The sequence below is a fragment of the Vanessa cardui genome, chromosome 24 (genome assembly GCF_905220365.1).
Source record: "Vanessa cardui chromosome 24, ilVanCard2.1, whole genome shotgun sequence".
NCBI classification, from domain to species: domain Eukaryota; kingdom Metazoa; phylum Arthropoda; class Insecta; order Lepidoptera; family Nymphalidae; genus Vanessa; species Vanessa cardui.
In genome coordinates, this window is record NC_061146.1 from 4084880 (window position 1) to 4102830 (window position 17951).

At 32.4% G+C, this 17951-nt stretch overlaps 1 protein-coding gene across 1 annotated transcript in view; it reads left to right on the forward strand.

Moving 5' to 3' along the window:
* LOC124539951 overlaps positions 1 to 17118 on the forward strand; it is a 108622-nt gene extending 91504 nt beyond the window's left edge. The window contains exons 6-9 of the mRNA XM_047117311.1: positions 5193 to 5284; positions 12757 to 12949; positions 13177 to 13331; positions 15613 to 17118. Coding sequence (XP_046973267.1) covers positions 5193 to 5284; positions 12757 to 12949; positions 13177 to 13331; positions 15613 to 15744 — 572 coding nt within the window. The 3' untranslated portion in view covers positions 15745 to 17118. The remainder of the gene's footprint in view (positions 1 to 5192; positions 5285 to 12756; positions 12950 to 13176; positions 13332 to 15612) is intronic.
* The last annotated feature ends 833 nt before the right edge of the window (positions 17119 to 17951 follow it).

Below are 17951 nucleotides of genomic sequence, written 5' to 3' on the forward strand. Positions count from 1 at the left end.
TTATCTAAATCGGTCCAGCATTTTTATCATTTACAGTATTAGTTTTGATAGAGATATATATGCATTTGCTTTCCATCAGCTACCCACACATAAACACACACTCACACATGCATCGTCCCTCTCATACATGTCAAACGTCTCTTTGGCTAAATGCAAATGTACGTTAGCCAACAGCGCTGGCATCTTTATGCATATTTACAACATAATGGAACAGAACCGTTTACCATAACTGTACAATGTGTTAATTATGTTTTCATAACGCGTCGATAAATTGTGTTCAGATTATGAGACTTATATTGTCAGCTTACGCACACATTGCTACCATACACCGTACCACATAAACTTCATATTAGCCTTAGGTTTGATTCGGGTTAGAAAAAGACAATGATATTTTTAGTCAACGATTCCCACTAAACATACTATTTTGACAGTGATGCAGTAAAGAAAGCACATAAATAAATAATAAATAAGTATCGGACAACATCACATACATTACTCTGATCCCAATGTAAGTAGCTAAAGCGCTTGCGTTATGGAAAATCAGAAGTAACGACGGTACCACAAACACCCAGACCCAAGACGATATAGAAGAATAATAAACCGTCTACATCGACTCGGCCGGGAATCGAACCCGAGACTTCAGAGTGGCTCACACTCGACCACGGAGGTCGTCAATATATATTAATCTAGATATTGATATTATAAATGTGAAAGTAACTCTGTTTGTCTATCTGTCTGTCGTTCTTTCACGATCAAACCACCTATCTCATAAAAAAAAACAAAAAACCAACATCCTAAAATACGAGCGTAGCCGCGGACGACTACTGGTATTTTATACATTATTAATCTTGATACTTTTAATATAAACGTTAATTAAGATTGCTATCGTCTATATGAAAGGTACATTTAGTTTTAATACCATCTATCCAGATAAGCCCACAGCTACTACCGGTAAAATATTGGAGATACGCATTTCTGAGAAAAACACGAATTCATCATTATTCGATAAAACTAAGTTTTTAGGACTCTTGAATTGAACTCCGACCTAATGAAGGTAAAAGTACTTCTGTCGAGATGAAAACTTATAATATATTTTTCTTTTAAAGTATTGAGTAGACTTGAAAACTTTGCTTAGAAAATAATTATATAAACATATATACACAACTCGCATTTGTCTGTATGTACGAAAACTCAGAAGCTACGGAACAGATTTGCAAACAGCTCACCTATTTTTATCAATGTCTGGAGTGATTTATATATGTAGGTATGTATAGCATGCATAGGTAAGATAAATTTCTATCATGGTTTTTCAGTAAATTGTAAAAAATCATGGCACCTGGGAACTTTATTGGCATGTGTATATAATAGTATATACATATTACCATATAAGGTTTTTGTTTTGATCTTTATTCTATATATAAATTTTCTTGAAAATACAATATAGCACGATGTGAGTTGTATTGTTGTTGTCAGCGCGTAAATCTCTACCATTAACAATAATTTGTTTCCCCAAAACCGTGTGGACAAATTCAATCGTCATGCGGCTATTTTGAATGGTATATTTTTGAGATTATTATTATTATTTATAAATAAAAAGGTATGATTGCGTAACTAGATATTTAACTTAGCTGGATATTATTATCAGTAATATCATCTCATCTCATCAATAAGATCACGCCAAAATGACTTAGTTACAAAAAATTTCAACTTATCTGATGATTGCGTGTTCGAGCCTAACAAACATTGTTGATTTTCCATGTGCTTGTTTTATAAGTCTTTATAATTCATCACGTGCTCAGCAAAGGAAAATATCTTTAGTAAACCTGCAGGTGTTTGATGTATACTAAATAAATAGAATCGTGTGAGGGAAATAAACTCCCAAACTTTTACAAGCGAGAAATTTCTCAGTCATGAGAATGTGTCACTTTACAGTTCACGACTTTGTTTTAATTTTAATAATAATACCGTCTACGATTACTATACGAATAAATTTATACAATCTATATTAATATTATAAGCGTGAAAGTAACTCTATCTGTCTGCCTGTCTGTTGCTCTTTCATGACTAAACCACTGAACCGAATTTGATGAAATTTAGTGTGAAGCAAACTTTAACTCCGAGAAAGGACATAGGCTAACTTTTCTCCTAACACATGACAACCAACTCCTTACAACGCGATAGAAACCTCGACAACTAGTAAATCATATTTAATAACGTGAGTTCAAAGTAATACAACTTTAACTAAATCGTGCATGTGTCGGCGTCTACAATTTTACGTATGTGTAATATTATACACGAAAACATACATATATTATAAGTATCTCATTAGCAGCAACTAGAATACCCAATTAGTGGTTAAGAGAAAACACTCGGCTACTGTCGAATGTCGAGCTTAGACTGCCTACGTAGTTAACGAAAACTTTTGAATGTTTGTTTTTAAATTCAGCCCTCAAATTAAACGTTAGAATATAGTTCCAAAGAGTTTTTACTTAAATCGCATAGTTTTTTTTTATTATTCAATGTTTTTTTGTATGTTTGAAAATAATTATATTCATCGTTTTGTTATATCTGTACGTATTACCTTCGCCTATAATTGTTACAGTTATTTAAAAAGTTATTGTAGTGTCTATAATTTGAGTACTATACTGGCCATAACAATGTGTACTATTATTTTTAATAAATACATTATTCCAATAAAATAATAGACGAACCCTTACCGCCGCCAACCGTAAGAAATAATAACCATTCCTTCAAATACGTATTTGCCACCAATACCTGAGATGTTATGCCCTTTGGGCATACACTCAAAATCCAAACCGGAACACAGCAGTACCGACAATTTCAGGGTAGATGGTGCCTTGCGCACACTTTCACGAATTAAAAACTGTAAGCGTGTTGTGATTTATTTATTTATTACTTCCATAAGGACACATTGTGAACTCGCGTTGTATGAATTGTTTACCTTTTAAAAATGTCTTGCAAAAGATTTTACTTTGAACTGTTGGTATACAAAATAATTGAAACGTTGGGAATACTGAATTCTACCTTATATTTCAGTTATTATTAACGGTCGGTAAAACAGAGAGCGTTAATTTATGATGTGGGTAAGCGGCGGGCGCGTGTGGGCAGACAATTGCCACTTTTTATACTATATCGTTCTTCATCTTATGTAAACCTTTTTGTACATAATTATTTTCTCATACTTTGCTTTTAAAATCACAGAATATAAAACTAAACCAAATTCAGTAATGATTTAATTATCTTTAATGATGAAAAAGACGTTAAATATATACATATATGTGTGTGTTCGGGTAACTATATTATAATAAATTGTACCCGTTTAAAATCGGAGCGGCGCTAGTAGTTGTAAAAAATGTAACATATTCATAAGAATGTCTTCTTTACGGAGTTTTACCGCCATTCCTTTATTATTATGTATTTAGCTCGCAAATGGTAAGCGACCAAAGCAATCGGCTGTTAGGAATATTAACCAAACCACCAAACTACGGCACTAAGAAGTTATGCGTGTAGTTACACTGGCTAATCATTTAAACTGTATCACACTAATTAATGTTTAGTGTTAAAACGTTTGATTACCACCCAACTATTCAAATATCACTAAGTTAGACTAAAGTACAATTATGTATGTAAAAGTATTTCCTATCTTCAAAACATTACAATCAGCAATAAACTCGTAAACACAATTGAATCAAAGACATCAGACAGGCAATAGGATTCAATATTGCTTAAAAACTTCAAAAGACTGACATTCCATTATATGTGTAGCTTACATTCGAATATACTATCAAACGATATAACACCCAAAAGCCATATTCAGTCGACTAAAACTACATCCAATTATAGCTGTGTTACGTTCTGATAATTTCCGATGAAACGCTCAAAATTGTTCCAATCTTGTAATTAGTGGGCGGACGATCGAATGATTAGTATTAACTTGTAAATAATGAGCAACTATCAATTAGTTGGAAACGTTGTTCTAACTATTGACGATGGTTCGATTTCAAAACGGAACGATATTAATTAATTCAAAATACATAGTGAAGAAAGCCTCGTCATCAATTTGCTATACGAAAATGTTGTTTGTGTTGGCTGGAAATAAAAACATACATATAAATTTGACGACCTCCGTGGTCGAGTAGTGTTTACCGGGTTTCATGGGTACGCCACTCCGAGGTCCCGGGTTCGATTCCTGGCCGAGTCGATGTAGAAAATTCATTAGTTTTCTATATTTTCTTGGGTCTGGGTGTTTGTGGTACCGTCCTTATTTATGATTTTCCACAACCCAAGTGCTTTAGCTACTTACATTGGGATCAGTAATGGATGTGATGTTGTCCCATGTTTCAAAAAATGTTTAAAAATATTTGCGGAAAACTATTAAAAAAAATACATTCTTAAATGTGTCTGTTTGGACGAGAACCTTTCCGCTAAACCCGGATATGCCTATTTTATCTTATCCACAATGTAATTTTCAATTCACAAATTATTTTCAATTGGGTTTCTTAGGTAAGGGGTTAAGAAGGATAACATACAAAGTTGAATTTTGCAAGACAGACAGGGTTACTTACGCCTTATAAGTGAAGTATAGGTATACTCAGTCTGTATATGTAGATTTGAATTTGAAATGTTCGGTGTAGATCTCACCAAGGCATATCAACTCTTGGTTATTTAGACAAATTATTTGTTACGAGCCTATAAAAATCGTCATAGATTTTGTTACAATGTTGTCTTAAATTCTACCCGTGACCACGACCGCTTACAGTGCTCGAAACGTCGGGATGTTAAAAATAATTAATATACGCGATTCAAATCCGTTATAGCTTGTTTAATTTCAATAGATTTTGTTCTTAAAAACTACTTAGAAATTACAAAACCAACATCGTTTACCACATATTAGTGCATTTTATTGTTTGGTAAATGTTACTATAAACTGACACGTGAAATCAAAGCTAACATAAGCAGCGAAAGATGAAGCATCATACCACGCTTGATTTATAAAACCCACCTATAAAAAATTATTGTCAGTGTAGACTTATAGCGACTAGTTTTAGGACATCTTTTGTGTGATGATTGTAACTTCTCCCCCATTTCATACACGTCTTTCATTGATTTGTAATTATTAAAACATTGTCAAAGTTTCGATCATCGGTATTTTGATAATATTGTTGTTTCAGATGACGAGTTCGGCGAGAAATCCGTTTCAGTGCTGTTGGACGGGGAAGAATCAGAGCTCATATTCATTGACCATCCCAGCACTGAGATGTCGGTAAGAAATTACAGCATGTTCTTCATTCATAATTATATAAAACATTAACAATTTAAAATATATAAGTATGTATATATACGATGGATGGATTGTGTGAAAGACGATATGGCTAGAAAGAATGTTACTTGTGAGATGACGTCTGACAGAGAAGTATGGAAGGAGAAGACATGCTGTGCCGACCCCAAATAAAATTGGGATAAGGGCAGGAGAATGATGATGATGATGATGATAAGTATGTATATACATACATATAGATTTATAGATTACGTCTTACATTCGTTTATGTATATTTTATAACTTCTTCGTGTAATCTATCAACAATGTGTGTTGCTACTTCTTTTGACTAATATTAAGTTTGTACAATTCAATGGAAAACAGTAATTCGCTCTATTGTCTGTATGAGGTATTTTTAATGTTTATACTTCGTATTATATGCTGTTGTCTTCCTGAAATAAATAAATAAGTAAGTAAAGTAAAGGCCTGTAAATTTCCCACTTCGGGAATAAGGCCTCCTCTTCCATTAAAGAGAGGGTTTGGAACATATTCCACCACTCTGTCCCAATGCGGGTTGGTGGAATGCACATGTCACAGAATTTCGATGAAATTAGACACATGCAGGTTTCCTCACGGTGTTTTCCTTCACCGCCGAGCTCTAGATGAATTATTAATACAAATTAAGCACATATATATAGTGGTACTTGTCTGGGTTTGAATCCGCTATCATCGGTTAAGATGCACGCGTTCTAACCACTGGGCCATCTCAGCTCTCAAAATAAATAAAAGAACATACATAAGATATGTTACTAAGAATCATTGTCTAATCAAAATATAATTTTTCAGAAATCGAACGCCTGGCAATTAATTATATAAATTATTAAATAAATAATATATGTTAGTTGATGTGAAAATATATTTATCTTTAGAATATCTATCTCGATAAAGGTAGTAGTATCCGAAGGCACTAATGCGTCATTGTTTTCATTATAACTTACGGATTATGAGTGACGTCATGTGTCGTTAACTTTGTCTTTCTAATAAATAGGTCATAGGTCATTAACCTTTCACACGAGTGTTTTCTTGTTTCGAGAAATACTAAATCGCTTATATGTTCATATATCGTGTACGTATATGTTTAGCGTTAATTAATTGAAGGTCATCATCATCAAATTAGCATGGGGAAGGTTTAGCTCTATGATGTATGAGTATCTTTTGCAACCAATGCTGTGGTTAAAATAAAGTTTCATACAAAAAAAACTAATTATGTGACTTCGACAACAGCAAAAACGTTTTGCGGATACTTAAAGGGCATAATTGGCAACTAAGAAGCTCGATTATGCAAATAATCCAATAACAAATTATAAAAAAAAATACATAACTGTGATGAAATGTTTAAAAAAATATTCAATATATAAGTGATTTAATAAAGGAAACAAATAATGATAGACTATTAACACTTCAATTTAAACCGATTTTTTTATTATAATTGTCAGATTGACAAGATAGTAAGTCTAAATATTATAATTGATTTTTAATATTATGCAGTACGACACAACTTAGATGTAGCATCGGATAATGCAATAAAACCGATTACTGCTGATTCACACAACCGAAAGAAAAAGCTCCCTTTCGCGCTATTCGACGCTATTCGTGGCTATAGATTCTCGCGTCAGTTCAACCATGACGACGAATCAAATTGACGAATATATTAGGTCATACGATATTACAAGTTATTACGTTTGTGAAAAGATCATATTCACGTAAGAAATAAATATTGATAATTTGAGATAGCATACCTAATACGAATTTGATCGGTTTTACGAATTTTGCCGATGCTACATCTATGTTGTGTCGTACTATACATAGATTTATGTGATTTTTATTTTTGCTGTTTTATGATTTAAGCTTTCATAATCTATTCAATTTAATTCTTAGTTTAATATCATTTAACAGATGTTAATGGTACGTAGGATATTATTAAGTAAATAGGAAAATCTTTAAGGCTTTTTTCGTCTATTTTATACCATAAGAACTAGCGCGCACTGGTAACTTTTGTCACGGTGACTGTATCGTCACTCTTGTCGAGTCCGTGAATATGTATGGAGGTGCGCGCACATTACGACGTGACATTTGTGTCTGCATCTGTACATATTCACGGATTGACAAGAGTGACTAAAAAAGTCACCGTGACAAAAGTTACCATTGCGCGCTAGTTCTAAAGTATACGCCAGTTTTCTGTCATATATAGATTAAAAACAGCTATTTCTACAATAATAGGATAAATCAAAAATCTCACATCGTCGGGACAGGCTTTTACCCAAGGATAATAAATTAGCTATCCCTTTCTAACGACCGTCTGCAACTCGGAGGCATTGAACTAGAAACTTCTTTATAAATAACTACACAAAACTTATTACTTACTTATAACTTAAATGTAATCACTTTAAAACTTATATATAGGTAATATCGGTTACATCCTATAAACTATCAATAAATTTAATGTTACAAAAGACTCGGCAAGTGCGAGTCGAACTGTGAAATGCAGATTCCTTATCACAATGGGCTATTTGACAATGCGAAAAATAAATTGTGAATTATTGTAATCAGTGTATATTATGAGTTTAAAAATGGTTATTTACTAACGAAACTTGAAAATAATTATTAATTTATTTAAGTTTGTCACGTGACACAAAACGCTCCTGATTGGCCGGGCTTATGATGAAGTCACTTTCTTGTAAGCCTTGTTTTTCTACTATATGTACCACAGATTAAAATACAGCAAAGTGACGTCACCGACCCCATTGCAGCGCCATATTGTCCATGTAGCGTTTTCGCGCGTTATTTAAATATGGAATTTTTAATATGATATTTTTCGGCAAATATGTACTAGAAATAAAAAAAATCAACTTTTACTGGGTTCCTTAACCTCTACTAAATAATAGAAAATGGATTTTTAAAAACCAGTCAAATAGCTTATTATTTTGCGAGTAAGATTGATATGGTGATTTAAAGCTATAAAGGACTAATCATATCTCAATATTTAGTATTCATTTAAATTTTTTACTTCTATTTTTCGTAAAACTCCCGTTACGGACAGACAGACAGTCAGACAACGAACTGGTATTATAAGGGGTTTCATTTTTCCATAAGAGCTACGGAACCCTAAAAAAAAAATTAGGGCCATATATTTCAAGAAATATAAATAATACTAAAAATGCGTGGATGTAATATTCGATGATTTACTTGCAAAACATATACCAATATTAATATTAAAATAAATAATAATTGAAGGAAAAGATTAACGGACTGAGTTTCTCACTAAATTTCTTTAATATATATTCTGAACAAGTGGTAGCTATATATTTAATGGAAAACTATTACATGACAACGCAAAAGTTAATTATAACTTGAATTAACAGAATATTGTTTTGTTTTATAAAAATAATATATAACGGAGCAGCATGTCCGAGCCCGTTTTTAAAAATACATGACGTCAGCATAGCTAACGTCACGAGTGTCAGAGTTTCGATCTTTAACCATTCTCGCTGGTATGAAATAAAACTCAGGAATTAATCCTCTCTGATTTATTCCAATATGAGACGGTCCGATCGCTCCGACGGCTCGACCAAGTCTGTCGAAACCGGCGGTCGCTTGATCTTTTATAACAAAAATAGGTGGGTAGACTTATTCACTCAAGATAACAGTTGTTTACAAACATTAAATTTTTCAGAGTAATTTAACATTTCAAAATTCACTAAAAATTATTCATTTAACAATGAAACAGTTTTAAATTATTAAAATAATCATTTCTGGACACGTGTTTTTCTTAAATTCGTGGTTCCGCGCCGACACGGCCATTCTGACAGGCGGTGCGCGCTCTGCACCTGCCTAAGTTGTGCGATTGGAAATCTGCGAATCAAAAAACATTTTTGAAGCAGGTATCTGTAAGCAACACATCATGTTGACCTTTGATAATTGTTTTGTAAAACAGTACACAAATCTCTCATGCACCTTCATTATAATAAATATGGGCAGATTTTACGCATACTATGCTCATAACTGTGTCATAATAACTGTTAAAGGTTCTCGTAGATCTGTGGTGTATACATGTCTATACCACGGTCCACAAGGTCTCCCTACGGTATCTCATGGTTCTCTGTGGATACATCAAGGATCCGTGGGTAGCTCGAGGGTAACACGTGGTTAGCTCAGAGGTATCACTCTCCAGACTATGGTATATACATGGCTACTAAAGGTTCTCGTAGATCTGTGGTGTATACATGTCTAACCACGGTCCACAAGGTCTCCCTACGGTATCTCATGGTTCTCTGTGGATACATCAAGGATCCGCGGGTAGCTCAAGGGTAACACGTGGTTAGCTCAGAGGTATCACTCTCCAGATTACGGTATATAAATGGCTACCACGGCTCCACAACGCCTCCCAACGGTATCTCATGGTTCACTTTTGGATACATCAAGGATCCGTGAGTAGTACGAGGGTAACACGTGGTTAGCTCAGAGGTATCACTCTCAAACCAGAGTGTACGTGTGTAGTTATGGTTGCATGAGGAATCTCAATGGTAATTAATATTCAAAATTTTTTTTTTCTTTTTTGTTATTGCTCTTTTTTATTTCTTTAGATTTTAAGAGGTAAGATAAGTAAATTTTGCCTCACAGTTTTATGCGATGATTAGTTCTCGTCGATGCTGACCACTCGCACTGACTGACCAGCTCGTGATATGCACGACAACTCCCACTGTCACGGCCATTCTGCGGGACGGTGCGCGCTCTGCACCAGTCGCATTTCTTGGTCGCCCGGCTGCGGTGCACGACGAAGCTGATCACGAGCGCCCTCTGCCGACCACCTTCTCCACTGTCGTTATTCTTATGAAACCTGCAAATCTCGAAAGACACAATTAATTAATCACATCAAGTAATGGTGGTTACGTGGACTCTTTATTAATGTCGATCAGGTTTAAGAGGTTCAGGTGGTATGCAATGTTTTCTTTGTGCAAAAAGTGGGTGGTGCAACTCCATATACTAGATGCATTGTTCGGTCTCGCAGATCTTCATTTTTATTAACTCGTTTTTGAGGGTAGTAATAATTCTTTCCACTTGGCCATTTGCTCGGCTGGTTCCTGACGTGTTGTTTATCTTAGTGTGTCTCATTTCCCCGTGTTATCCATGATCTCCGTGATCCACATGGTCTCTTGTTGATTTTTCAATTAAGATGTTCCACACATATGAACAGCATGGCAAATGAGGATGCCCTTGAAGCGTATTGTTCTTAATTGTTGGAAGTAGCCGCCTCAAGTGTTGACGAAGTGGGTACTCCCGCACTAGTCGGCCTTGGAGCTGATGAATGATTTATTGGATCCGTGGCTTGCGGTCCTGCCATACAGATGGGCCCCCTTACACCGAAGTTGCAGGCAGTTAGTGTGAAGTGCTTAGAGATCTTCTTATCACTTCGCAATATGGTTCTGTCTTGTAGCGATCCTTATGTGACAGGTGGAACCGAAGCTGATGAGGACGTAGCAGAGATCGGAGCTTTTTCCAATCCCGCTTCTGATAACGGAGCAGCATGTCCGAGCCCGTTTTTAAAAATACATGACGTCAGCATAGCTAACGTCACGAGTGTCAGAGTTTCGATCTTTAACCATTCTCGCTGGTATGAAATAAAACTCAGGAATTAATCCTCTCTGATTTATTCCAATATGAGACGGTCCGATCGCTCCGACGGCTCGACCAAGTCTGTCGAAACCGGCGGTCGCTTGATCTTTTATAACAAAAATAGGTGGGTAGACTTATTCACTCAAGATAACAGTTGTTTACAAACATTAAATTTTTCAGAGTAATTTAACATTTCAAAATTCACTAAAAATTATTCATTTAACAATGAAACAGTTTTAAATTATTAAAATAATCATTTCTGGACACGTGTTTTTCTTAAATTCGTGGTTCCGCGCCGACATATATTTTTTCTAACATTTTAAAAGTAACGGGTAATATTACCAGCTAAATAGTGTTATAAATGAAAAATATCATACCTTTATCGGATCTGTATGTAACAGATTATTAGGTCTAGAAATAGTAGAAATATTAAAAATTTTAAATTTGTGAAGAACTCCTTGGTCAATCGTAGCCAATCCGAGATCTCAGGTTCGATTCCCGGCTGAGTCGATGAATAAGCTCATAAGCTTTCTATGTTGTCTTGGGTCTAGGTGTCTTTCCCATAACACAAGTGCTTTAGCTACTTATATTTGGATCAGAGTAATGTATGTGCTTTTTCCAATAATTTTTTTTTTTATTTATATTATATTTTTACTGAAATTAAAAAAATATATACTGTACTTTAATATAACATTACATTTCCGGGTATATTTAAATCAGCGGTTTTTATGACAGAAGTAAAAGAGTAAATATTCACATTTAAAATATAATATTTCAAGTAAATCCTTTTTCGTAACAGTTACACGTGTTATATTTTGATAAAAAAATTGAATAATGTTTCCACATAATTTAAATTAAGAACATACTCTTAAATATCCTTAAATAACAGCATACGTACGAAATAAAAAACGTAATATCAAAGTAAAAATTATAGGCATTGGGTTTATCAACCGACTTCCAAAAGGAGGAGGTTATCAATTCGTCTGTATTTTTTTTTTTTTTTTTTTTTTGTGTCACGTTACGTCATTTAGTCGTAAACAAATACCAACAATAAATTCTGTTTTATTCTCGTGTCTTAAAACGTATACCAAAAAAAAGTTGTAAAGCCTATATTTTAACTGTAAGAAAAGCATATTATTGCATACATAAGATCTGATGAAGTCGTAATATCGTTACGAAAGAGCAAAAGTGATATTTTAAATAACTGCATACAATTTAAAAGATTCCATAACACCAATCAAAACAGATTTGTTTATGATGATGTCCATTATCCGCGAAATTAATTACACAATAACGATATTTAATATTCTTCAATAAACCCTATTATATTGTTATTATTATTGTATCATCGAATAATTTTATTATTACGTCAGATTTTTCGTTCGATTAAAAAATGTGATTTAAAGATTGATATAGATAATATGTTCCAACCCCTCTTCTTAATGGAAGAGGATGCCTTATTCCAGCAGTGGGAAATTTACAGGCTGTTACTTTACTTTGCTCTTCTTTATAGATAATTTAAACATATTAACTACAGGCACAAGGGTCGTAACATCTTAGTTCCCAAGGTTAGTGGGACATTGACGATGTAAGGAATAGTTAATACTTTTTTACAGCTTCACTGTCTATGGGTGATGGTGACCACTTACCATCAGGTGACCCATATGCTCGTCCGTCAACCTATAACATAAAAAATAATAATTAAATAAAAATAAAGCATACATTATATCTAGATATATATAAAATAATCTTTCATGCTAATATTTTTCAATAATTAGGTACAAAAATATTTTTATTGCTCTTAGGTTGAAAATTGTCTATCAACGTATGAACCTCACGCGTGCGTGGTCGTATACTCCGTTGTGGCCAAGAGTTCCTTCATCAGAGCTGGAGAACTTCTATCCTACTTGGCCAGAGAGCAATTCACAGTGGACCGAACCGTAGTCCTCGTCGGCAATAAGGCTGACTTGGCGAGAGCCAGGCAAGTTTCTACAAATGGTGAGTGATTTGCATTTATATTTGGTTTCTAACCATTGAGCCATCTCAGCTCGCTTTCTAATTCAAACATTATTTTAACAAAATTAAGTTACACGAGAAAACGACTTTTTTGTTTGAGACTAAATATAAATTTAATATTAAAGATATAACAATAATAATAAAACGTTTGAAAGGTAAATTATTTTTTCACAGTCTAGCGCGTAATTATATTAGGCTTGTTATTGCAGAGGGCAAAGCTATGGCGACGACAAAGGACTGCAAGTTCATTGAGACATCATCTGGAATCCAGCACAACGTGGACGAGCTCCTCGTTGGGATCCTGAAACAGATACGATTGAAAGAAAGCCGTGATAAAAAACATGCAAAGAAAAGTGGAAAACAGGTAAACATAAAAGTTTTTGAAATTAGAAGAAAATTACGTAATTTTTTTTTACTCACTAAACTTTTTTAACGTCAAATATTGTTGTATTATTAAGGATTGTGATTATATTTAAAATATAAATTATTTTCAATATATTTCAATGTATTTTGCAAATAGGTCACTTATACTTATAAAAAAGTGTGACCATATTTTTTTCAGCTATTATGACGTCAATAATACGTAACTTTATAAAATATATGGAAAAAAGTATGAAGGAATAAGAAGGCTTTATTGGATCTCTAACTGCCTTTCGTTATGACGCTTTGAGTTGAATCTGTTAAGCCTGTTGAACTTGTATTATTTAACCGAAATTATGTAAATTTTTTGATATATATGTTTAAGCTAATATATTATAGTAACTAAATTATTTTAATGCTGAAAAAACTATGTTATAGCTACATATAATATAAATTCCAGCAAAGTAGAGTATAGCGAAAACGTCACCAATTCTAGGTATCGTACGCCGACTAAAGGATTTTTTGTTAATCATCGGACACGTATACACCTAAGCCTTCCGCGTCTCGGCAATTCCAAGGCATTCTCAAGAGTAAAGATCAGAAAGGCAGTAAAAATAAAAATATATAACCAATAAATAAATTTTAAATGAGAAACCTTTGCTTTGAATTAATAATATAGATCCCCATGGAAGTTTAAATTTAAAAATTTTATGGATTTATTATAAAGTTCAAGAATTAAAAAAAAAAACAGTTGACAACTGAACTTTTTTAAATTACATTTGATGTCAGATCGAGTCAGACGAAACTGTCGTAGAAAATCTGAGTAAAATATTTTTTGTATAATATCATTTACGGATTAAAACTAACTTAGTTTTATCCGAAAAATAAATAAATAATAAAAATAAATACTGAAGTTGTTTAGTTCTTTTTGTTTATCATCCAACGTTCAGAAATATGTCTATATATTTTCATATCAAGTGTAATAAATCTGTTCTAAAAAGTGTGTTTTTGACGTTGAAAATATATTTCAGCGTTCTTTTAGCAAATGCAAATCATGGATGAGATAGTAAAAAGGGGAACACCCGTCTAGGTTATTTTTTCAGTAAAAAATTACATTTAAAAAAAGAGGTTTCATTTCTAGTTAATTATATAAAGTAGGAATTCTTTTGTTTTTCCACAGCTACCAACCTCTTGTACGTCCTTCAGGTAGGTCCAAGGATGCTCCTTGGATTTAACTTACCTTTGTGAAATATGTACTTTTGTGTATAACAATACTATAAAAAAAGATGAAATTTCAAAAAACGACGCGTTAATTAAATGTTCTTTTATTAAACTTAAGAAATATACGGCTTAAGCAATGGTGTGTCTTTTTCTTTTGAATGTCAAATCAATGGTGTAAGAAAGAGAGAGAAAGAACAAAATGACTTTCTTCTCATCATCAACGTACCGATTAACGTAGGATCTAAGATGTTCCTTGTAATTTTAAATGAACCAGTTGACTCTTCAACTCGATGCACCATATTATCAGTGTTGATTTTAGTGAAAAATAATTGCCACAATATTTTAAGCGCCGTCTAGCTCACTCCTATCAATTGGAGTTTTAAAAATAATATTTTAATATTTTGTTTATACTTTCTTTATTAAATTTTAAGTCAAAACTTGACATAATTTTATTAAATGTTTTTTAATTAATTTAACGAAATTCATAAGAAGCATTCTCTGAATAAATAGGCGTTCCATTTGTTCGATTAATTAAATCAAACTTGATCAAATTTCATTAAAATTAACGAAAGAGCTTCTGTCAAAAGCTCGACGTAAGCCTTTGTTTGTAAATGTTTCCTCCCACGACGTCTTCAAGGTCACCACACTGATGGAAATTAAATTTTGCTCGAGTTGAGATTTTAACACATTTAACACACAATATTTTATGTATGAATTGTTATAATTAATTTATAAGTACCTGTTTTTTTTTTACATTTGTTGAATTTTAAAGTTTATTAAATTATAAAATATGTTTCGTGAATTACGTGTAATAGACAAATAGATACTTCATAAGGTTGTTTTTTTTTATGTTGAACTCATTAGAAGGTAATCACACAAAAACCATGGAAAAAAATCTTTTGAAATAAAAATTTCTCCAATAGTATAAGCTTATACGTAAAAAAATATAAATAAAATTACGACCAACTATTCAGGAAGACAATTTAGAAATATTTATTTCAAGGAAAAAGTTTTCTTCCTGTATAAGAAAAGACTTAAATATCATTTATTTTCTTTGTACACAGGATGCCAAACCGTCGAAACTGGCCAGTTCCCGCACACACATATCACTCAGCATCGCTCGGGAACTTCTCCAGAAGATCTGCATTAACGACATATCGAAGTCAAAATCGTGCGAAAACTTACACGTCTTGTAAAATCGTATCCAGCTCATTTTACAACACAAACGCAAAGTGCAAAGACGTATCATTTTATGATAAATATTTGAAAATTGAACAAAATCTCAAGATTCAATAAAATCTCTTTTCATGATATAGGTCAGCTGAAACAGATTTTGTTCTGAATGGTCGTAAGCAACAAATTGAATGGAGAACAAAATAATTGAACCATCGTGGAGTCTATGAATCAACACTAACTTAGTATATACTACATGTTTCCATGAAGTTTTAAGTTTATTCATGTTATACTGTTGAGAGAAATCTTGGAATGATTCGGTAGGTTCCATATAACAACTGTTATTAGAAAATGGTTTTTAAAAATGGAATACGAGTATGAGCAATGAAGAATAACGGCGACTAAAAGAACAAAGGAATAATGTTACAATTGCGAATGTGTTGGATAAAATTTGATGTATTGAAAGAATCTTGTTGAAATTCTATGCCTATTATCCTTTTGGGGATCTTTAGATGTAAAAAAACAATCCTGAAAGGGTTTTTATGTATATTTAGAACTAATTTTAAGATGATGTTCGTTTTCTTTCATTCTTACAACCATGTCTTACTTATTTTTATTTTTTTCTTGGTAGCAAAATTACTTACTAAAAAGATTTTCTAAATAAATAGTTCTGATGATAAAACTTGAGATGATGTAACTGATTTTTGGACAAAGAGGATGCTTTCTTGTACCCAGTATTTCTGGTCCCTCGATCACCGGATACTTCAATTCTGTCTCATAAAAAACTTTTCACAGCGTATAGCCTAATAAACCTGGTAGAACTGTAAGTGTGCACTCAAAATCGACCTTTTGTTTTGAAATTTTACTGTCATTTCACTCAATAATCTTACTTACTTCTTTCACAGAATAAGCTTGCTTTATTTGATAAATAACTATTAAGATCGAAAAGAGTACTTAACAATTATCACTGATAAAATGATTAACAAAATTTCATTTAAAAATTAACATAAAATTGTGGGTAAATGTTCGGAATTAATTATAAACAGTTTCCACCAAATTAATTGAAATTGAATAAACACTATTTGTGTTGATGACTATTCATGCATACTAAAATAGATTAATATACTATATCAATTGAAACGTCTCTTATGCCTTAAATTCTTTATCAGTTTTTCTGTGAGAAAAATAGTATTTCCGTGTAGAATACGAAATCATTGTTGTGAAAAGAAAAACGTGTTATACAATTCGTACTACACTCTTACATATTAGATAATGATTCGATTATCATCTTAAATACTGTCCAAAGTTATCAACCGTAATCTACAATTTAATGTATTATTTTTCGTTAGATTATAATCTATAGAAATTAATTTTTCTAACCTAACCTAATCGATAGATTATAATCTACCGTCATTTTATAAGTTTTATATTTAATTGAGTTATCGTTCACAGGTGTTTGTAGTTATATATGTATAACTATTTTTAAAAGTACCATGAAACTATTTTAGTTTTTTTTTTTTTAATTTAGTATTGGTGATAAAATACTGTAATTAATAAATTACTTAGTACTTGGAAGGAAAGTCTTGTTAGTTGTCAAATTATTGAAATGAAAATGAAAACGGTCGAAGGCCAGCTAAGGGTACCAGGAGAACATAAATTGATAGGATCAATCATAAGTCAATACGACCTTTTCGATATTAAATATTGTTGACAAAGTAATAGGATTTAACACTGTTGTAGAAATTCTATTGTAGTTGTTTAAGTACATTAATAATTCGACCTCATATTTTCCTTCTTTTTTTACTGTTGGCTTCCAATTACGTCATTTATTTTATTTCTGGTAGAGGCTTGACAAACATAGTGAATAAAATAAGAATAGGAGTAGCCCACGCTATCTTCTGACGTCATAGCTGGTTTAAATGATGACTAAAACTATTTATGACTTCAAAATATTAGGTATTTTTTTCTAAATATATATCATTTAAAAAATATATTGTAAAGTAGTATTTTTGCTGTTTGTTTTTTTATTTCAAATGACAGTTCTCAGATTGCGATTAATTGAGGTTATTATTGTTTCTATTTCTATTTGAAATGTATTTAGGTTAATAAATAACTATTACCATATTTCAAATATATTGAAAAAAATTTTTAATTGCCAACAACTTTTGAATCGTCATTGTCTTATGAGACTTTACACTGCTTATTACTTTTAGAGAGCAAACGTATATAC